Here is a 22,238-nt window from a genome sequence, read left to right as displayed (position 1 = left end):
CGCAGCCCCGCGCCGCGGACGCGCCGAGCCGACACAAAGTTGCCCCGCGGGCTTGAATGGGCCGCCCTGCCGTGACGTCAGCGCCCCGTCGCCGCGCATTGGCCCGCCGGCCCGGCCCTCGGCGCCGATTGGCCGAGCCGCGTCGCGGGCTGGTTTGATTTCGTTTCCTCGCGTTCCGCGCGGCTGGCTTGTCTCTCGCGCTGCTGGGGGAGGAGACCCCCCCCCCCGTCGGACGAAGAGGCGAGGTGCTGCCCCAGGAGGCTGTTCCAAGTGGTCCGGAGCCTGGTCGGTTCTGTGGCTCCGGAACCACTGGAGCATTCTAAGGCCTCCTGTGAGGCCTTGGCAAGGCACTTTGCAGATAAAATTGATCAGATTAGGTGTGTTACTCTGCACGCTGTGGATACAGTTAGTGAGCAAGAGGCGGCCTGCGGCAAACCGGTTTTGTGGGATCGGTTCCAGCTTCTTCCTCCTGATGAAGTGGACAAGGTGTTCTCATCGGTACAGCCGACCACCTGCTTACTTGATCCTTGCCCATCTTGGCTCATTATGAGCTGCAGAGAGAGACTGGGTGAGGGGATCAAGGCGTTGGTGAACGCCTCCCTTGAGGAGGGAGTGATGCCATCAGCCCTCAAGGAGGCAGTGATAAGACCGCTCTTAAAGAAGCCCTCCTTGGATCCTCAAGTTCTGAACAACTTTCGCCCAGTCTCAAATCTGCCATTTTTGGGCAAGGTGATTGAGCGGGTGGTGGCTGTGCAGTTGAAGGCACACTTGGAAGAAACTGATTATCTAGACCCATTTCAGTCGGGCTTCAGGCCTGGGCATGGGACAGAAACGGCCTTGGTCACCTTGGTGGATGATATGAGGAGGGCTCTGGATAGGGGTGAATGCTCCTTCCTTGTTCTCCTCGACCTCTCAGCGGCTTTTGATACCGTTGACCACGGTATCCTCCTGGACCGCCTGGAGGGGTTGGGCATTGGGGACACCGTATTGCGGTGGTTCCGGTCCTTCCTCTCCGGCAGGTACCAGAGGGTAGCACTGGGAGAGGAGGTTTCGGACCTGTGGCCACTCACTTGCAGGGTGCCACAGGGTTCCATCCTCTCCCCGATGCTATTTAACATCTATGTGAAGCCACTGGGGGCTATCATCAGGAGGTTTGGGGTGCAGTGTCATCAATATGCGGATGACACGCAGCTCTACCTCTCATTCAAATCTTCACCAAGGTTGGCCGTAGAATCCCTGTCCAAATGTCTGGAGACGGTGAGTGGCTGGATGGGGAGGAATAGGCTGAAGCTGAACCCTGACAAGACCGAGGTACTTTTGGTGGGAGACAAGAGGAGGCTGGGGGATGTTGACCTGGTGTTGAATGGGGTACGGCTACCCTTGAAAGACCAGGTCCGCAGCCTGGGGGTCATTTTAGACTCCCAGCTGTCCATGGAAGCTCAGGTGTCAGCTGTGAGCCGGACAGCGCTGTATCAACTCCATCTGATACGGCGGTTGCGCCCCTTCCTTCCCGACCATCTGCTCCCATCGGTAGCACATGCCCTGGTCTCCTCTCATTTAGATTACTGTAATGCGCTCTACGTGGGGTTACCCTTGAAGACGGTTCGGAAACTGCAGCTGGTACAGAGCGTGGCGGCTCGCCTGATTAAAGGCAGCCACCGGCGAGATCACATCACTCCAGTGCTGAAGGAGTTGCACTGGTTACCAGTTGTTTTCCGGGCCAAATTCAAGGTGTTGGTTTTGACCTTTAAAACCCTATATGGTTCCGGCCCAGCCTATCTTAAGGAGTGCCTCCAGCAGCACCAGACAGGCCGCTTAACAAGATCAGCCTCGGATGGCCTTCTCTCTGTCCCATCAGCCAGGACAGCTAGACTGGAGGGGACGAGGGAGAGGGCCTTTTCTGTGGTGGCCCCCACTCTGTGGAACTCCCTCCCTAGGGAACTCCGTCATGCCCCCTCTTTAATGAGCTTCCGTCGTGCATTAAAAACATTGTTCAGGCAGGCATTTGGGGTGGGTTAGGGTATTTTAGAAAATGTTTTTGTGGAATTTTATTGTTTTAAACTGTTTTTATTGTATATTGTACATCGCCCAGAGTGGCTGGGTGACCAGCCAGATGGGCGATTAATAAATTTAATAATAATAATAATAATAATAATAATAGAGAGCCTGGACCTGTGAGGATAGGATGGATACTATAGTTTATATTGTTGCTGCCTTTTAAAATTTTGATATTTTATACAGTTTTAATATTATTGATGATTTAATTATATTTTTAACTTTTGTATAGTTCTATTTATATGTTTTAACTGTAAAAGTTTTTAATGTTGTAAAGCCACCTTGAGTCCCAGTACTGGGGAAAAGGCAGGATATAAATACCTATGATCATCATGATCATCCTGCAGGCAGGGACCTGTCCATCTGGACCCAGAAGGCACAGCTGTGATGGTGCTGTAGAATAATAAAAGATCAGAGGTATCATTTCTCATAATCTTGGTGAACCTCAAAGGATCCAAATGGAACCCATTCCCTGGGGAGGTGGTGGGCTCTCCCACCCTGGAGGCATTGAAGACGAGGCTGGACAGCCCCCTGTCAGGGATGCTCTGACTTGGATTCCTGCATTGCGCAGGGGGTTGGGCTCAATGGTCTTGAAGGCCCCTTCCAGCCCTACTATTCTATGATTCTATGAATACATCATCCGTGGTTTCCTGACTTTTCAAAGGCAGCCTCTTACTTTTCAAAAAGGCCTAAATGCCTCTCTTGAGGCTAAAGTTACCGCCAGTAATAAGAGCTTTAAGCTACCACCTGCTGGGAAGTTTTGGCATTTTTGGCCCCGCCCCCTTTGCCTTTGACCACTGGGATGCACCCTAGAACTTCAGCTTTGGGGCTGAGATTCCCTATGGCTGCTGTACATCATCTACTCAGAAGAAAGTCCCACTGAGTTCACTAAGACCTTCTCCTAAGCTGATACTGTTTGCTTTCTGCGTCACCTTTGTTAACTCTCATAAAGCACCAAGTGCATGGGAATATGTGGCCTTCCAGATGTTGCTGGACTGCAAGCCCCATCATGCCTCACTATTGGCTATGCTACCTGGGGCTGATGGAAGCTGCAGTTCCACAACAGGTAGAACAGCCTTCCCCAACCTTGGGCCCTGGACTACAACTCCCAACGTGCCACAGCCAACCATGCTGGGCATTGTAGTCCCAACACCTGGAGGGCCCCAGGTTGGGGAAGGCTCTAGAGGGCCACAAGTTGTCCACCCTAGACAGTCCCGCTACATCAACAATCATCAACAAAGCAAATTTCAAGTGTATCCATTTATTACAATGATTACTGTTTACCAGAGTTATTTCCTGCCTTTCTGTTGAGACAATCGCGGCAGTTCACCGTTCAAAAATATGGCATGCAGTTCAAGAGACACAATACGAAAGGCAGGAAATAACTCCGCTTGGCCGGCTGGCCAGGGATCTCCAAGCTCCAGGAAGCACAGCTGCCACCCCTTCCAGATCCCCTCTCTGCAGCGGGGGCTTTGCCTTCCCCACTGCTGTGCAGTGCGGCGAGGGAAAGGAGCCAGTTCGGTTAGCAAACAGGCATGTGAAACATGAACACAAAGTGCTGCTGCTGCTCAGTGGGGGAGGCGTCAAGGTGCCTGCCAGCTACATCTCTGGAGGAACAGGAAAAATGTGCTCGGATGGTGAGCGGAAGAGCAGTGTGTCCAAAGCAGATGAAAATGTTCCCAAGGAGATTCTACAGTGGCAGAATGAAAGTCATGACGAGGTCTACATCATTCCAAAGGATGAATCTGGTAAGACTCAATCCTCCCACAGGCTTTTCAGAGTTTTAGTGGTGAGGACAATTTTAGACTCTTGTGTAGCTTTGAAGTATGTACATTCAATTTGCGCCTTGTGGTGTATGTTTTCTCAGTGCTAGTGCAGTAGTAGCTTACATCTGCACCCTGTGGGACGCTGATTGCAATTCCAAGCTATGTTTCATAGATTTCCATAAGTATATAGTGTTTTCTCATTGCTATTATTCATGTGTAAAAGGTGCATTTATCCGGAAATTCTGCTTCTGTTTGGAATCTTTACAGGAATGCCCACAACCGTCTTCCCTGTATCCAAGAGGGATACAAGAGGGACTCTGTCCAAGTGGGACAGAAGATGAACCAGGTCCAGAGCTACCTCGTGGGCAGCAGTTCACGTAATTTGGAAAATAAACCCAGAGGACTTAATTTCAGCAGTGATTCAGACAGCAATGATGATGGTGAGTCCTTCTGTACCAATGTCCCTGAGACCGAGTCGGTGGTCAAGCTTGCAGGGTTCTTAGGGAGCAATCCCAAACCTCAGGAACCAATAGCCCCTGCTCCTCCGTGGGTGGTCACTTAGGGGACCCCGGGACCCTTGATCCCAACATCCAGCCCTAACTGCACCACTGTTTGGGGCAGGTGCAAGCCATTTGGGGATGAGCTGTAGCTCAGGAGTGGAGCACACGCTTTGCAGGCTGAAGGTCCCAGGTTCAATCTCTGACAGCACCTCCACTGATCAGGCTGTCTCAAAGAACTCTGAAAGGTTAGTGAGATAGGACTCACCTTTGGGGAAGCCATGCTGATTCTTCTTCAGCAGGGCTTGTCCTTCTATATGCTTACTAATTTTATCTTTGATCATGCTTTAACCAATTTAACTGGAACAGACCTGAAGAATACCCCACTTAATGGGAAATAAAGCAATATACATTCTCTCCCGCACCTTATCTTCACAACAGCCCTGTGAGGTAGGTTAGGCAGAGACTGACTGGTAGCAGGTGAGGGGAATGACCTCTCTCTCCCCCTGAAACCCTGGAGAGCCATTGCTGCCAGTCAGAGCAGGCATTATTGGGCTAGATGGTCTAACTCAGTGTAAGGCCACTTCCTATGGGGAGGGGCTGTAGTTTTGCCTGGAGAAGGTTTCAAGTCTGGGCCAGGGAAAGATCCCTACATGAAGCTCTGGAGAGTACCTAGGCCTGGACTGGCGTAGATGGGCCTGTGATCTGGGTCGGCGTGGCATCGTCATATGGCTGCAACTTGAATGTTACATGAGTGTTTGAACTCCGAACAGTGTACTGCAGGGCCAGGAAATCGCTTTCAGCCGGAGGGGCAAATTCCATTTCAGAGAAGCTCTTGAGGGCCACATCCCTGTGGTGGACAGGGCCAAAGGTAAAAGGGGTGGGGCCAAAAATACCAGGACATTGTGGCTTAAAGGTCTTACACTAGTCGCTACGCCCCAGGAGAGGCGTTTCAACCTTTTAGAATCTGGGAAAAACCACACAAAAGCCAGGAAACCAGCAAAGGATCAGTGGTTACCTCACTGGGCTGCTGCAACAAGGGGGAAGCTTGCAAAGCACCGAGCGCCTCAGAAGAGCTGGGGGATAAAAATAAATCTGCAGTAAATAAATAAACAGTGTTGTGCCTTCCTTTTGCCTCCGTCACCCCTCCCCACCTGAGTCAAGCTCCTCCTCTTTCCACCCACCCCCTGGATGGGAGCGATGGGTTTGTAATACAACAGCTCTGGAAGGCATAAGGTTGGGGAAGGCCGGCTTAGAATACCCCGCTTAACGGGAAAGAAAGCAATATGCACTGTATGCATTCTCTCCCCCAGCGTAGCTTCCCAACAGCCCTGTGAGGTAGGTTCGGCAGAGAGTGCCCAGACACCCACTAAGCTCCAGGGCTGGGCGGGGATGTGAACCTGGATCTCTAAAGGTAAAGGTGTCCCCAGCCAGTCGTGTCCGACTCTAAGGTGCGGTGCTCATCCCCGTTTCCAAGCCGAAGAGCCAGCGCTGTCCGAAGACGCTTCCGTGGTCATGTAGCCGGCATGACTGAGGTGCACGGAACGCTGCTACCTTTCCCGCCGAGGCGGTGCCTATTTATCCACTTGCAATTTCTTGCTTTCGAACTGCTAGGTTGGCAGGAGCTGGGACTGAAGACGGGAGCTCACTCCGTCACGCGGCACTCGGGTCTCGAACTGCTGTCCTGCCGACCTTCCGGTCTGCAGTTCAGCGTCTTAACCACTAAGCCACTGCGTGCCAATCTGGATCTCTACCCAGCCCTAGTAAGCGCCTCCAGCCACTAGGCCTCACGGCCTCACGGGGGTAACAAGCAACGGCGGCAGCACCAGATCACACCCGCGCAGCCGGATCTCCCGTCGCGAGGCCTGGCCTACGGGGCTCCGGGCTCCTCCGCCGCTGCGCTTCCTGCCCGCGCGCTCCGCTTTGCGCAAGGGACGCCGCCAGCCCGCAGAGGACCGCGCGGCGCGTCAGCCGAGATACTCTGCACGCGCCCCGGGGCCCCTTTACGCCACGGCTCCACGCCCCCTCCGGAGCCCCCGGAAGATCGCGCCCAGCGACCCTGCGGAAAAGGGGGCGGGGGCGGGGGCGCCGTGCCTTTCGCTGGGCCGCCCGGCAGCGCCGGTTCATCTCCCAGCCCGCCTCCCGCCCGCGGCTTCCCGCGCGGTTGGCTGCGGGGTCGTTCTTGCTCGGCCTGATTGGGCGCGCGTGGCGCACGTCGGAAAGTGATGCAGGCAGGAAGAGGGCGGGGGCGGGGTGCGCGCGTGGCGGCGCGCTCCCGGCGGGGTTCGCGGAGGGCTGCTGCGCCCCGGGGAGGCCGTTCTTTCTCCCCCCCCCCCCCGCCCCGTGCGGACTGCGGCCGCGGCGCACCCGCGCGAGGCGAGGGCGGCGGCGGCGGCCGCGCGGCCAGCCGATGGCGCCGCTGGAGGAGGGGCTCCGCGCGCGCCTGGAGCGCGAGGGCCAGCCGCACCTGTTGCGCTTCTGGGCCGAGCTGGCGCCGGAGGCGCAGCGGGCGCTGCTGGACGCGCTGGCGCCGCTGCTGGGCGAGCTGGGCGCGCACTGCCGGCGGGCGGCGGAGGCCCGCGCGCGGGAGCCCGGCCCGGGCAGGCTGGGCGGCCGCCTGGAGCCGGTCCCGCCCGAGTTCCTCGGCAGCGCCTGCAGGAGCGACCCGGCGGCTCTGCGGCGCTGGGAGGAAGAAGGTAGGCGCGGCGCGGCGCGGGCCCTGGGCCGGTTGCGGCAGCCCCGGCCCCGTCGGGAACCAACCTGCGGGCGCTAGTTTGTGTCTCTGCATATGTAAATGTAGCAGTCCGTTGGAAACGCACGGGAGGCAAAGCCAGACAGCTGGCTTCTCGTCCGGACGATCTCAGATAAAAGCTTCCGTGCACGTGCACCCTGCCCCGGATCAGCCCCCAGAGCGGCGGAGAAAATTCCCCCCCCCCAGCAGAAGACTTTTCTGGAAACGTTGCCGCATGTGGGGAGGGGAGGGTTAATGCCCCCCTTGAAAATCGCCCCCCTGCATGGCTGTTGAGGGCACAATCGTATGCAGGAAGGAGCCCCACAACTCCCAGCATTCTGGGAGGCAGCGTACCGCAGAATGCCAGGTGCTATGGACAAAACACCAGGGAAGAGCAGGGGGTTGCCTCCATGCCCTGGCCGTGAGCTTCCCCAGGTGATGGTGGGGCGAGGTAGTTTTAGATCAGCCTTCCCCAACCTGGTGCCCTCCAGATGTGACAACTTCCATGGCTGGCTGAGGGGTTCTGGGTGTTGTAGTCCAGCCAATTGGAGGGCGTGAGTTTGGGGAAGGCTGCTTCAGACCCTGGGCATCACGCTGTCTTGTGGGACCCCTGTCTCAGATGGCCATATTGTATTGCTTCAATTACAAAGGCCACGGCTTCCTCTCCAACTCCCTCCCGTTGTCTTCCGTGCTTTGAAACTGCTTCTGTATTCCTAATATGCCCGAAGAAAAACAGAGTGCTTTGTCATCACTGATTTATTTTTTAAACACACACACTCTGAGCATGTGCAGTATCCATTTCGAACTCCAGTTGTACCACTATCATGAATACAGGAATGCAGTGGTGTTTCTACACCTGCTGATCTCTCCATGGTCGTGGGGGGGGTGTACTTTTAGCCCTGGCTGCATCGCTGTCCCCAGAAACACCTTGCTCCACGATGTTGGACTTTCAGCTTTTGATGTTCTCATTGTCACAGCTTCATCACGCAACAATGGTGGCATAATCAGGAGGGGGGGAAATAAGAACCTTGCAATGCCTTGCAACGGTGGAGCCTGGCCTTCCCACATTTAGTCATGCCCACTTAATAATGCTGCCTTGGCCCTCTTGGCCTGCACCCCTTCTTTAAAGACAGCCACAGAATGATGCAAGGAAGGAGGCCGAAGCTCCAGATTGGATCCACCGGTTGTTCTGTGTGTGCCAAGAGGTACCTTTGCCTTCTAGTAAAGCTGTTCAGTTCCTGGTTCCCAGTTTTTTATGCCAGAAATTTATGTGCAGCCTGAACACAGAACTGAAGTTAAAATATTTAAAGTCAAGTTATGTGGCTGGTCATTCAGGAAGAGCTTGTTTCAGACAAAGTGTCTTTAGCAGATGGCAAAAATGGCCAGCTTGGCTCTTACCTGACCTCAAGTGGCCCAACTGTAGCTATGTCTTATCGGGACTTGGCCCTGGAATAGGAGGAGTAGAAAGGGAGGGTGCTTCTGGTCATATGCAGAGTGCCTTTCCTTCCTTCCCAGGGAAGCGATGATCAGGGTTCGCCCATGAAGCCATCTGAGCTGCCCTGAATGATTTTGTTTTGGCATCGGTTGTGATCTTTCCTTGCCCCCCTCCAGGGCTCCGTCAGATCTCCCAGAATAAGGTGGCGGTGCTCCTTCTGGCTGGTGGGCAAGGGACACGGCTGGGGGTGCCGTACCCCAAGGGCATGTATGACGTGGGGCTACCGAGCCACAAGACCCTTTACCAGATCCAGGCGGAGAGGATCCGCAGAGTGGAGCAGCTGGCTGGCGAGATGTTTGGTGCGCGCTGCTCGGTCCCATGGTGGGTGGCCTGGCTCTCGGCGTCTTCAGGAAGCAGCGCGGGTGGGCAGCTGTCCCTCAGAGTCGCGGACTCCTATGCTGCTGCACTTTCCAGTCGACAGGATGGGTGTAGGACACGTGTGCCTTAACCGCCCCCAGCCCCCGAATGTCCCACCACCATTGCCAATTTGTCTCTGATGGCTTTGTCTTGCCGCAGCAGAGCAGATGGGTGCCCCGCCCCACCCCGCCCCCTTGCCAGTTCCCTGCTGAAAATAATGTTGTTTAATCTAGCCTTGGTTCTTGCTGGCAGTGCTGTCGTATGAGCTATCCCAATTGAACTGGGGGCTAGTTACTTTTGAGCCGCGGTGGCTTAGTGGTTAGGGGCCGCGGTGGCTTAGTGGTTAAGACGCTGAACTGCAGACCGGAAGGTTGGCAGGACAGCAGTTCGAGACCCGAGTGCCGCGTGACGGAGTGAGCTCCCGTCTTCAGTCCCAGCTCCTGCCAACCTAGCAGTTCGAAAGCAAGAAATTGCAAGTAGATAAATAGGTACCGCCTCGGCGGGAAAGGTAACAGCGTTCCGTGCACCTCGGTGTTCAGTCATGCCGGCCACATGACCACGGAAGCGTCTTCGGACAGCGCTGGCTCTTCGGCTTAGAAACGGGGATGAGCACCGCACCCTAGAGTCGGACACGACTGGCTGGGGATACCTTTACCTTTTACCTTTTTACTTTTGAGCAGACGTTTTATTTATTTAGGGCAAAATCCTATGCCTGTTTAGACAGAAAAACTCCCAGCATTCCCTAGCCAGCATGAGGCTTTTCCTTGCTGGGGGGTGGTGGAATTCCTCTTCTAAGATACAGCTTTAATATTAAAAATCATTAACTTTAGAAAAAGAACACATTACTGTCTTGTCAGAAGTAACTCTCATTGTGGTCAATGAGGGCCTCTGGGTTAAAATGGGGGCTAGTTTCCCTCTTTGTGTTCTCCCCGTCCTTCCCAGCACAAGCATTAATGAAGTGCTTTTCTTCATTAATAGGGGATGCTGTTTTAGTCAATTAAAAAAAGATCTTAATCCACTAAAGGTGCAGTCCTTTGTGCGTTTAGACAGAAAAAAGTTCTACGACTCGCGGGTTTCCCCAGCCAGCAGTGCTTAAATGGATAGGTTAAAGGTTGCAGCCCCATGTATACACACACACACACACTGCAATCCTGTATATTTACTTATTTAAACATTTATGAGGCACCTTTCAGCCCAGGTAGCACCCCCAAAACAGCTTTAAACTAAAACTTAAAAGCCATTTTAAAACTGTAAAACTGCAGAATGAGGAGTAGGCAAGAATCTGAAAAAACAGCGCAGACCCAATACATTTAAAACACCATGCGGAATAAAAAGTTGTAATGGCCCCCCAAAACTGAATGGTGATATATATGTCCAGTCAAAAGTAAATCCCTTTGAGTTCAGTGGTGCTTACACCCAGGTAGGATTGTAGCCTACAGTGCTTTTCAAAGGAGTATAATATACAGATCCTTGCCTATAGCAGCGTATGGTATAAAAATTAGCAACAGAGGTGCGGGAGCAAGAGGTGCCGGCAGCATATTTGTTTATCAGAAAGTTAAAATGCACGTGGGGCTCTGAGATGGTGGAGAGAAAAGAGAGAGAAAGACAATAAAAGGTGCTGGAGGAGGAAAAAGCTGAAGAGAAGATGATGTTGGGGCAGGGGGAAGCCGCTGTCTCCCGCTCACCTGTGTGCGTCTCGGCGGCAGGTACATTATGACGAGTGAGTTCACTTTGGGCCCAACGGAGAAATTCTTCCAGGAGCACAGCTATTTCGACCTGGAGAGGTCAAATGTGGTCATGTTTGAGCAGAGGATGCTGCCAGCTGTTGCGTTCGATGGGAAGGCGATCTTGGAAGAGAAGGGGAAGATCGCCATGGCGCCAGGTAAGCTGCCGTATCCCGCAGGCGCACCTCCTGCGGCACAGCAGCGCTGGGGACATGTACTCCTGCCTCCTTGCGGGGCTTCCCAGAGGCGTCTGGCTGACGCAACTTTGAACATTTGGGCGGAAGCCAGTATTGTGTTCAGAGAGAAGTTACAGCAAGTTCTTCACCCGTAGGCCAGCATTACAGAACGACCATGGCTCAGTGTTAGATTCCTTGTTTTGCATGCAGAAGGTTGCAGGTTTGATCCCCAGCATCTCCAGGTAGGGCTAGGAAAGAATCCTGCCTGAAGCCCTGGAGAGCTGCTGTTGCCGGTCAGTGCCAACAGTATTGGGCTAGATGGGCCAAGGGTCTGGCTCAGTATAGAGCAACTTCCTTGGTTCCTATGTGCTTGGCTTCCTCTGAGCTTCACACATGTACATTCTAGCAAGATCCAAAGGTCCATCTTTTCTCCCCCGCCCCCGCCCACTGCTCCATTACCTGTTTCCTTGAAGGTGGTTGTCCTACTTATTTATCGTCTTGCAAATGCCACGTGTATGTTTATTTGTTTAAGCAAACAAGCACACAACTGTAAATAGGTCAAGTAATAATATAATATACTAACGATATGAACACACGATGAACGTAATGGGTGTTAGTGATCTATTAGCCTGTGGTTTGAGCTCTGTGAAGCTCTGTAAGATAAAATGCAAGCTATGCCTGCGGTTTAAGCGGCTTCTTTCGAAAAACTATTCAGATTACAATACTGCCACAGCGTTTTTTTGGGTCTGAGGACGTTATTATTTATCTGAAGAAGCAACTCGTATGCGAAACAGGATTACACCCAATTCCTGTAAGACTTTTTGGATGGACTTTGAGATCCTTGAATCAATTATAATATTTATATGTATATATATGTGATACTGTAATCTTCCAATATATTCTTAATCTTCCAATATATGTACAATTGTGTTCATATTGTTTTCATATGTATAATTATATTGTTCCAACAACAATCTATTTCAAATAGATCACTAACACCCATTACGTTCATCGTGGGTTCATATTGTTAGTATATTTTATTATTATTACTTGACCTATTTACAGTTGTGTGCTTGTTTGCTTGTTTCTAGTTGGTTTTTACAACTGTGGCCCTTTTGTGTACTTTGTTTATTTGTTTATACATTCATCTGTCATCTTGGCCCTATATGGCTCCCCCCCACATACACACAATTACCTTTGAGTGAGGGGGGAAAGCAGGGATGAACCCATTGTCTCCTGCCCCCTCCTGCATGCCCCTGCTACCATTCTACAGCCCCCACATTTTGGGGGCTACCCTTGTGCAGTGAGGAGACTTGTCTACCCCCAGCTGTGTGGAAGGCTGCGGACCGTCAACAAGGTAACATGGCTCATGCCTGCTGTGCTCCTTTGTGTGATGGTGACTGTCGGGGAGGAAGGACACTTGAAAAAGTGTCTTTTTAATAGAATACCCCGTAATCCTTTTCCAAGCAGTTGTCAAACTGCCCAGAGATTGCAGTTGGGGGAGTGTGTGTTCTTGAGATCATGGGCGCTGGCTGTGGCCAACCTTTGCTTCAAGTTTGCAGAACCACATTGTCCTGCACCTCTGCCGGATCTCTGTCCTGGAGAAAGAAAGCCATCCTTGTATCGAATGGGGTGAGGGCACACACCTGCCCCGCTGCTGTATGCATTGACATTCTGCAATTGGATGGAATAGAAAACGGTCCCTTGTTCCTTGGTGTGCTGCAGATGGCAATGGCGGCTTGTACCGCGCCCTGGCGGATAACAGGATCTTGGACGACATGGAGCGGCGCGGCATCCAGTACGTCCATGTCTATTGCGTGGACAACATCCTTGTCAAAATGGCGGACCCCGTCTTCATCGGCTTCTGCGTCTTGAAAGGGGCTGATTGCGGTGCGAAGGTGAAGGCGGAGGAGATCTTGGGTTGGGGGATTCCATTGTTTCCTTACAACTTGATGCCCTGCAGATGGCCGGGTTGGCAGGGTGTGATGGGAGTTGTAGTCCCAGGCACCTGGAGGGCACCAGGTTAGGGAGGACTGGTATATATGGTGTGTATATATATCTGTGTATGTGAGTGAGAGAGATGGTCTCTATTTCTGTTATTGGTGACTCCTGTCTTGATGTTCTGAGGGTCCTTTTGGCATCCAAACATCAAATACCTTATATTTATTTATTAGTAGCATTTTTCCTCCACTGTTGAGCCAATAAAGGGCTGGAGGCTTGCAAAGATTAATAATGAGACCATGACTGCCCTCAGGCCTACAGTCTAAAAGACACGACACAAAAGGAAAAGGGATGAGGAGGGAGGAGGGGGAAAGAAAGAAGAAAAAGTCAGGTACCTGTTCTTATTTTCAAAGCTCTCGGAGGTACTATTTCTGGTAGGGAAGGATGAAAGAAGCTCCCTGCAGCTGCTCCTGTTCTGAAAGCTGCATAGGAAGAAAAACTCACAACCTGTCTCCTGGCAGGGGAACTTGTGATCTTTCTTCTGGGAAATCGCCCCCCCCCCCCCCGAATTGCTGAGGGGCATATTTATTTACAGTATTTTTACTCTGCTCTTCAGCTGAAAAGCTCCCGGAACAGCTTCCATAGATCAATAAAAAGGCAGTTCCTACCCTGAGTCTTACAATCTAAAAGACACATCACAAAAGGAAAAGGGGCTGGGAGGGAGGAGGAAAAAAGCGAAGGTACCCGTTCTTAGTTTCAAGGTTCTTACAGGTGTTCTTTCTGGTAGAGAAGGATGAAACAAGCTCCCAGTTGCTGTTCCTTCTCTGGCTAATCTATGATGTGAAGTTGCCGTGATGTTTATCCTGGAAGGCAACAACATCTTGTTAACGTTGATGTTGGCAGCCATTTGTGGTACCTCGGGCTATAAAAGGGATATAAATATGTTACGTGAATTGAGTATATAAAAATAACGTGGTTGTGGATTTGGAAAAAATGCACCGTAGATGGGTCCTGCAATATTTTCTTTCCGAAATCCTTGGCTGCCTCTTGCTATGGTATATATATATTTTTTTATTCTGCTGTTGCTGGTGGTAGAATCCAATTCACGGTCCCTCCCACTGAAGTCCCCCCTGCTGAATTAAACCTTCCTGCTTTTTTGTTTTTTAAAAGTACTGCATCCCTGATAGGGATCTGTTTTTCCTCCAATATGTTGAGTTATGTGTGTTCTGCATGTCTCTGATTTAGTGTATAGCATCTGAGATAGGATGCAGAATTCCAAGAACCTTTAAAAAACAATAGAACAGTCTTCACAACATGAAAAGTGAGTTTCTAGTCCTCCTGGACTGATGCACGAGCAGCGCCTGGGTAAAATCTTAGAGGGATGGGTTGGGGGATAATTTGCAGAGCTCTTTTACCTGCCCCGTGGCTTGCAGACGCTAGGTAATTTATTGCCAGATCATGCTGTTAATTGAGGTTGGCCAGTGTCAATTTCCTCTGTGCGCAATTTGATTTGATCTGAAGTATCAAGGGTTACCCGACCTTCCATCCTTTCTTCCTGAATCTAATCCAGCCCCCCACTCCGCCTCTGAATTTGGTTCTTGCAGGTGGTGGAAAAGGCCTACCCCACAGAGCCTGTCGGCGTGGTGTGCCGTGTGGATGGTGTGTATCAGGTGGTGGAGTACAGCGAGATCACCTTGGAAACGGCACAGATGCGGAACTCCGACGGCCGCCTGACATACAACGCTGGTAATATCTGCAATCACTTCTTCACTCTTGGCTTCCTTCAGGCGATTGCAGAGTAAGTTCTTTCCTGCAACATTCATCTTTGCCGTGCCTTTGCTTTTCAATGCCAAATCCAGGGCTTAAGGGAGTGAAAGGTGATTGCTGTGTTTGAGAGCGATGACACAAAGCTGGAAAGAAATGCAGACAGGACAGAGGATTGGATCTCAAAATTGAGATAATTGTTAGAAGCTTGTAGCTGTGTTGTTTGCATCCAGGAAATGTCCATGTGTACAACAGACAGCTTTAATAGATTCGAAAAACAAAAAACCCCAAACTTTTGTCAGGCATATTCAGAAAGCAAAATGTGCAGAACCCCCACCCCCAAAATCTATAATAAAGACTCTTTAGATCAGCATTTCCTGATTTGGTGCCCTCCAGAAGATGTGTTGGGCTGCAGTGTTCATGATCCCCAGCCAACTTGGGCATCAGGTTGGGGAAGGCAGATTTAGATAATCTCTAATTCAGAAGGATTTGTCATTACAACTGCAAATAACAAAATGCAGAAACTCATCCTCAGAAACGGCCTCCAAAAGTTTTAAAAACATTATCAAAAGATTTCCGGGAACTATTGCCAAAAATAACACGTTGAGTCAGCTTTGCAAGAGTCATGAGAAACCTTTTATCTTGCCCGTATTACCAAATGGCCGGAGCAGAAGTCCCCATCCGCTGTTTGCTTAGTATGTTTGCTGGCCTGTGATGTGACTTGGGTCAACTGTCCGGACACGCTTTCCTGCAGAGAAAAAACGGGCAAACAGAACAATCTGTGGGGTACAAGGGAAAGCAAAAGTGTTTGGGCCCTCTGTGTTGTCCCAGTGGACTTGTCCCATTCTGCTTTTAATCTGAATTTTTACGCATCTGCCTGAGCACCCAGTGGGCAGAGGGACGATTTATCAGGACGGTAAATGATGCATTCTTCGTTTAGGGGAAAAAACAAGATTAAAAGGGGGGCACAGTTGAGATTTATGATAGTTGTGTATAGCTTGAGAAAGTGGGTAGAGACAGAAGCATCTCTCTCTCTCTCTCTCTCTCTCTCTCTCTCATATAACAGTTGAAGTTGGAGTCATCCAATGGCAGAAATAGGCAGTGGATTTTGGACAGGTAGAGGTGGAAGGAAGAAGAGCCCTGCTGGATCAGACCAAAGGCTGATGTAGTCCAGCTTCCTCTTCCCACAGTGGCAAACCAGATGCCCCCATGGCTGCTAGTCCGGATGGCTATGTGCTCCCTCCAGTATTGGAGGCAGCCTGCCTCTGTACAACACCTGCTGGGGAACGGGAGTGCAGGGATGCTGTGGCACTCCTGTCCTGCTTGCGGGCTTCTCATTGGGGCATCTGGTCGGCCTCGGTGTGTACAGAATACTGGACTAGGTGGACCCTTGGTCTGATCCACCAGGGCTCCTTACTATTTTCAGACCGTCCCTTCACATCAATTGTCAGCCAAGGAACTCTTAACACTAGGGGTGCAGAACCTCTTTCTGCCCGAGGGCCAAATTCCATCTCAGAGAAGCTCTGGGGGCTGCATTCCAGTGGTGGGCGGGGTCAGAGGCAAAAGGGGTGGGACCAACATGCAATAGCTACTCTCAGATTTTAGCTTACAGCTCTTCCTGCCAGCAATGGAGCCTTGGGAGAGGCATTTCCACCTTTTAGAATGGGGGGGGGGAGTGCACAAAAGTAGGGAAACCACCAAATGATCAGTGATTGGAGGAAAGGGGGTGGGGCCGGGGGAAGGGGCGTGGCCATCTGGGGAGCCCTGGTGGGCCAGATTTGACCCACAGGCCTGAGGCTCCCCACCCCCGCCATGCATCTCTGCCACAGTCTCCCTGTGCGTTGCAAAGGTTTTTGTGCCTCAGTTCATGTGGGGTGTTAGCCGGGCTTGGGATGTGGCTGTGCAGAACAACCTGGTTCCCTTCAGCTCTCCCAACTCCCATCAGCCCCAGCCAGCATGGCCAATGGTCAGGGATGATGGGGCCTGTGGTGCAGCTCATGTGCTGGGCGCTGGTTTTCCTATCCCTGCCGTAGCAGCAGGGCACCCTTTCAAGCGGCTCCTCCCTCACTTGTGTTCCTGCGAAGACAGCTTGAGGAAATGTCTTTGCTTCTCACGCCTCTGCCTTGCCCTCCCGCCAGGAGATTCGAGCCCCACCTGAAGCACCACGTGGCCATCAAGAAGGTGCCGTTTGTGGACGAAGAGGGCAATCGGGTAAAGCCGCTAAAACCCAACGGGATAAAGCTGGAGAAGTTTGTGTTTGATGTGTTCCAGTTTTCTAAGTTAGTGGTGGGCGTGTGCCTTTTCTCTGTATTTCTCTTGTAGGGGGGAGGGGGTTGTGCCGAGGCCGGTGTTTCCCAGACTCCCCCAAGCTGGTCATTTTGTTTTCTGAATTAACGTGGCAGGCAGGATTTCCTAAGCACCCCCCAAATGATGACCCAGAGAGCAGGGGATGATGAGGGCATCAGAGTTGCAGAAGCAGACTCCCTTTTATTCCTGTAGTCTTGAGGGCATGCTCTGATTTAAGCGAGCTTAAGATGCACAGCCACACATGTTCCGAGGATCGTTATTGTTTCAGCAGGGTTGGCAAAGAGTCTAACCTCTGAGGAATGTCGAAGCAGTTGGAAAGCATGGAATGCCAGTTGTGGAAGAGGCATGGGGGAGAGAAACATTAGCTGTGTGCTTCACAGGCAAAGTAATGCACAACACTGCCTAAAGGAACCGCCGTGAGACCATTGCGTCCAGGGTCTAAAATTACTTAGCTGCACCACTGCTGCTCCTGACCCCCCCCCCCATGCATTCTGCATGAGTTGCTGATCTGGGCATGCTCCCTGATTTGGAAGGAAACCTGCACAGACCAGCAACTCGCACAGAGGCGCAGGAGGGAACCTCCTCGCAGAGCTGGTAATTCTGCCGCTTTGGGGGAGTGATTGAATTGGCGAATTGTAGCTGATGCAGGAATGGGACAGAATTCTGTGATCCCAGCAGAGGCTGGCTGGAAAGACACATGGTCAGGGTGGGGTGGCAAGACTAGGGCAGGGGAGACCCAGGTTCAAATCCTCTCTTGGCACTGCCACTTTCTGTGTAGACTTCTGCCTGTCACACCCTGTCTTTCTCCCTCTTGCCTTCCTTCAGTCAACCTACTTCACCAGATTGTTGTGGGAATAAAATGGGCAGAGAGCAATGGATCGCATCCTGTTCTCCTTGGAGGAGTGGCAGGGATTGTTTTTTAAAATAATGTCAGAGCAATTACTTAAACTGTTCTGTGGATCCTTTAATTATTGAATCCATTTCTTTCTTGGGGTGAACAGTTGGGGAATTATATGCATGTTTGTATGTGTTTTTCAGTACAATAAAAGCCTCTACAATATGTAAGTAAGTGATCAGGCAGAGACGGGGTTTGCAATGACCTGCAGCCTGGCTTCTGCCCTCCGCAGTGAAAGGTTTAAAGAAATAACTTTCTTTTTTCTTTGTGAGCCATTTTATGAGCAATTCCGCAGCCCAGTTGCACCGGGGGGTGAGATGCACTGATGTTACGCTGGCACAGATGTTGCTCTGGCAGGGTGTTCCATCGTTGTACTGGTGTAGTGAGGCTTTTGCCACGTTCTGGAACCCAGGGGTGGGGAATTCCTTTCAGTCCAAGGGCCAAATACAGTTTAGGAGAAACTTTCAAGGACCGCATTCTTCTGGTGGGTGGGGCAGAAGTCAAAAGGAGTGGGACCAAAATACAAATAATCCCAACATATTTTAGCTTGCGGTTCTTACTGCCAGCAGCTAAGCCTTAGGAGAGACATTACTACCTTGTGTGCGCGTGTGTGGACAATGCAAAAGCTGTAAAATGTGGGTCGCACCCACAAAAGCTGGGTGTGACCTGGAAAGGGGTCGTGGCCACCTGGTGAACTGTAGAGGGCTGGATTGGGACCCCACGGCCCTGCTAGAGCCCTGCAAACCAGCATATCTTCCATATAGGATTACACCCTGATTTACGCACATGCATTATGATTGATTGCATCTTGCTAGGATCCAGAGCCAACTTGAATACAGCAAGCTTTTCAGATCATCTGTCCAGAACTAGTTGTTTAAATCTTCAGTTCATGTGGCCAGACTTGAGATCAGATGGTAAATCTCCCTGCTTCTGCTGCCAAATGTATTTCTGTGTTGGGCCTGTGAACTTTTCCTGTATTCTGAATCATGCCATTATCTTGACAGTTCCTTGCCGCTCATACAGCACAGGTACACAGCCTGGGAGCCCATTTTAAGTACCTGGTTTCTCCCTTTTTGCTAGGAACTTCGTTGCCTTTGAAGTCTTGAGGGAAGAGGAATTTTCCCCACTGAAAAATGCCGACACGGCCGACAAAGACACTCCCACCACAGCCCGGCGGTCACTTCTCTCCCAGCACTACCGCTGGGCAGTGAAGGCAGGAGCCAAATTTGTCAGTGACAGCGGCCAAAGGATCCCTGAAAAACAGAGGTGGGTGTGTCTGTGGAGACTCCTCCCACTTATCCTCCCAGGAATTCTGGGAATTGTAGTTCAGCAGGGAGGACCAGGGAGTTCTAAATGAATTTTCAGTGGACGTTAATCCGTTTTGTGTGTGCATTTGTAGTGTTGTTTGTGCCCTTTAGGAAGGATAAAAATGTCATATAGTCCAACTGCAATGACTAAGTTCTAAATCTGCCCTGTATTTTGTTGTTGTTTTGTAAATGGGTGGGTGTATACATACTTAAAACTAAAAATAGTAATAAGGCATAGAGATTCTGGGGCTCAAAGATTGCTGGGGTCACCCTCTCTGCTCCTGGGATCTCTTTCTCCCAGTCTTGTGCGATCTGGTTGCGGTTACACCAGCGGTGTGGCGAAAGCACTTTTTGTGTGCTCTGGTGCTTCCATTGCATGTAGCATGTCTGTAGAGAGCCATTAATGCCATCCATCTCTCTCTCTCTCTCTAGTTTATCAGGGGACGAAGAACTGCCTGCTGTGTGTGAGATTTCACCTCTAGTCTCTTACTTTGGGGAGGTGAGAGTACCATTTTAATGTGTTAAGAGAAAACTCTCTGGAAAAGACCCTGATGCAGGGAAAGACTGAAGGCAAAAGGAGAAGGGGACGGCAGAGGATGAGATGGCTAGATCGCATCACTGATGCAATGAATATGGACTTGAGCACGCTCCGGGAGAGAGCACAGGACAGGAAGGCCTGGCGTGCTCTGGTCAATGGGGTCACAAAGAGTCGGACACGACTGAACAACAACAACAACAATAGGCCTTTAAGGGAAATAATGAAGTGATTTCTGGGTCAGAAATAAGGATATGGAGCAGAGCCTTAAGATGTCATGAACATTTAGTGATGGAAGGGCCGTTGCTCTGTGGTTGAGCCCCAGCATTGCATGTCAGAGGTCCCAGGTTCAATCCCCGGTATCTCCTGGTAGGCCTGGAAATACCTCCTTCCGAAACCCTGGAGAGCCACTGTTAGATAGGCAACACTACATAGAAGGACCAAGGATCTGACAGCTTTCAAAGCAGGGCAAAAGAACCAGATAAATTATTTGATATTTAATTTAATTTGCATTTCATTCTCTGAAATGTGCCCAAAGCAGCTTAGGAGCGTACTTCCAAAATGAACTGAAATTGCCTCTCTTCCGCCCCCAACCGCTTTCTTCTTTTGCAGGATCTAGAAAAGTACCTGAAGGCCAAAGAGCTCCAGTCACCATTTCTTCTTGACGAGAGCAAAGCAGAAACATTGACACAAGCTTGAATGAAAGAGGGCCCAAGCTTGGAAGATGGTCCTTGCCTTATTTTTTAAAACGATTTTTCCTCCTGAGCAATGAGCGAGGCAGGTGCTTTGATGACAAGTGCAAGCAGTTGATTCTGTTTATGATAATATAAAGCCAGAGTCTTAACTCCCCTCCCCTTTTTTCTTCTTCTTGTGGGGTTGCAAGTTACCAATGTGGCTGGATTGGGGTGAAGCCTTCTCTTTCTGCTCTTGGCTGTGCAAACAGCCTTCTTTCCAACTGGAAGCCATACCAATAAAACTGGAAAGAGCTGTCTGAGAGCTATCTATCTTTTGTTGTAGTGGAGAGGCCATAAGAACAGCCATGCTGGATCAGACCAAGGGTCCATCTTATCCAGCGCTCTGTTCCCACAGTGGCCAACCAGCTGCCCATGGGACACCCACAAACAGGAGTGCAACAGCACCCTCCTGCCCATGTTCCCCAGCAACTGGCATAGCCATTGATAGGCCGGTCTGTGCAACGTTGCAATTGGAGTTGGGCAGATCCTTGCCAGCTTCCATGTTCAAAACCAGTTGGCTACATGGCCAGAGCAGGTAGTGGCCAAGATGAGGGAACCTCCAAGACAATGTGGAACCTCCAAGACAACTGGAGGCCTCAAGGTTCCTCACCTCTGCTTAGAGAATTGCCTTAGAGTCTGTGGCCAACCAGTCTGTCTGCTTGGCCTCATCTGGGTGGTGCTTGCCAAAGAAGAGGCACTGTCCTGAAAAAGGCTGGGCCACCTCACTGACAAACAGCTGTTTTGACTTGTGTTATTTGGCTTGAGCTGAAATGTTAACTTCTCATCAACCTTTGGGTGCATAGTTTCTCTCTCCCCAAAGTGCCTTTTTGACAATGACAATGCTGTATGCGCCCTGGACAGATGTGGGGAAATGCTCTTGTATGTTTGTCATCTTTACATATTAAAATACTTCTAAAAGCAGGCTTGGCCTTCTGCGTTTCTTTTTTCAGACTGGCCCTGCTCCACCGTAGCCTGATGCGCAGAAATTGTAGAATCAGAAAACATCAAATAATACCTTCCCATCAATGGAGATGAAAAACATGGGAGAGTATGATAACGAATAAAATAGCAGCTTATAAACATTTATGGGAAGGAACAACACAACAGACACATTTCAACAGAATTGGGTTTTATCTTGGCATCAATAAACCTTTTGACAAGGTGATCTTAAAGAATTTATGTTCTACTTTGGAGTCATAGTTTGCAATGCTGGATTAGATGATTGCTGTTGAAGTTAATGATTATGTATGATGTGTCTGATAACAATGAAGTGGAATTTAAAAAGAAGAGAATACAATGCAGGGGTCTGGGAAGCCAGCTGGTGTGGTGGGTAGTGTACAAGCCAGTTGGTTGCCTCTCGAATGGTGGATGTGACAGTATGGGTGGTGGTGGAGTTTCCTACCCTAGAGACTGGCGCAACAGGTGGGTGGAATCTATACATAGAGCTGGCTGTACTTTGCACGAAATGATTTTATTTATTTATTAAATTTATTAATCGCCCATCTGGCTGGTCACCCAGCCACTCTGGGCAATGTACAACAAAAACAGTTTAAAACAATAAAATTCTAAAAACATATTTCTAAAAATACCCTAACCCACCCCAAATGCCTGCCTGAACAACCATGTTTTTAATGCATGGCGGAAGCTCATTAAAGAGGGGGCATGGTGGAGTTCCCTAGGGAGGGGGTTCCACAGAGTGGGGGCCACCACAGAGAAGGCCCTCTCCCTTGTCCTCGCCAGCCTAGCTGCCCTGGCTGAAGGGACAGAGAGAAGGCCATCCAAGGCTGATCTTGTTAAGCGGCCTGTCTGGTGTTGCTGGAGGCGCTCCTTGAGATAGGCTAGGCCGGGACCGTATACTTTTTATTTATTTATTTATTTATTAAATTTATTAATCGCCCATCTGACTGGTCACCCAGCCACTCTGGGCGATGTACAACCCACCATAAAACAATTT

The 22,238-nt window shown here is 50.6% G+C and overlaps 1 protein-coding gene across 2 annotated transcripts; it reads left to right on the top strand.

The window, feature by feature from the left end:
• The first annotated feature begins 6,568 nt into the window (after window positions 1-6,568).
• UAP1L1 (UDP-N-acetylglucosamine pyrophosphorylase 1 like 1) lies at window positions 6,569-22,238 on the top strand. Of its 2 annotated transcripts, XR_014785919.1 has the most exons (10): window positions 6,569-7,014; window positions 8,661-8,865; window positions 10,608-10,783; window positions 12,527-12,699; window positions 14,347-14,540; window positions 16,645-16,785; window positions 18,789-18,974; window positions 19,448-19,514; window positions 20,163-20,327; window positions 21,235-22,238. XR_014785919.1 is itself a non-coding variant. In XM_084821128.1 (9 exons), exons 1-9 carry the CDS (start codon window positions 6,729-6,731, stop codon window positions 20,247-20,249), a joined length of 1,515 nt encoding a protein of 504 aa, XP_084677254.1. In that variant the 5' UTR covers window positions 6,569-6,728; the 3' UTR covers window positions 20,250-21,207. The 2 variants fall into 2 exon arrangements, 1 of the variants encoding a protein (XP_084677254.1); XM_084821128.1 differs by lacking the exon at window positions 21,235-22,238 and having other exon boundaries at window positions 20,163-21,207.

The sequence above is a fragment of the Heloderma suspectum genome, chromosome 14, assembly GCF_057233095.1.
Source record: "Heloderma suspectum isolate Gila_16-S chromosome 14, 16-S_ref, whole genome shotgun sequence".
NCBI lineage: Eukaryota > Metazoa > Chordata > Lepidosauria > Squamata > Helodermatidae > Heloderma > Heloderma suspectum.
The sequence above is the reverse complement of the archived record's forward strand: the minus strand, read 5'-3'. Positions and strand labels throughout refer to the sequence as shown.

Excerpts from the sequence above, each read along its gene's own strand:
- UAP1L1 (XM_084821128.1), top strand. The coding sequence starts at position 6,729 with ATGGCGCCGCTGGAGGAGGGGCTCCGCGCGCGCCTGGAGCGCGAGGGC. Across the intron at positions 8,866-10,607 it reads GCGCGCTGCTCGGTCCCATG|GTACATTATGACGAGTGAGT; the intron begins GTGGGTGGCCTG and ends TCTCGGCGGCAG. Across the intron at positions 18,975-19,447 it reads AGGATCCCTGAAAAACAGAG|TTTATCAGGGGACGAAGAAC; the intron begins GTGGGTGTGTCT and ends CTCTCTCTCTAG.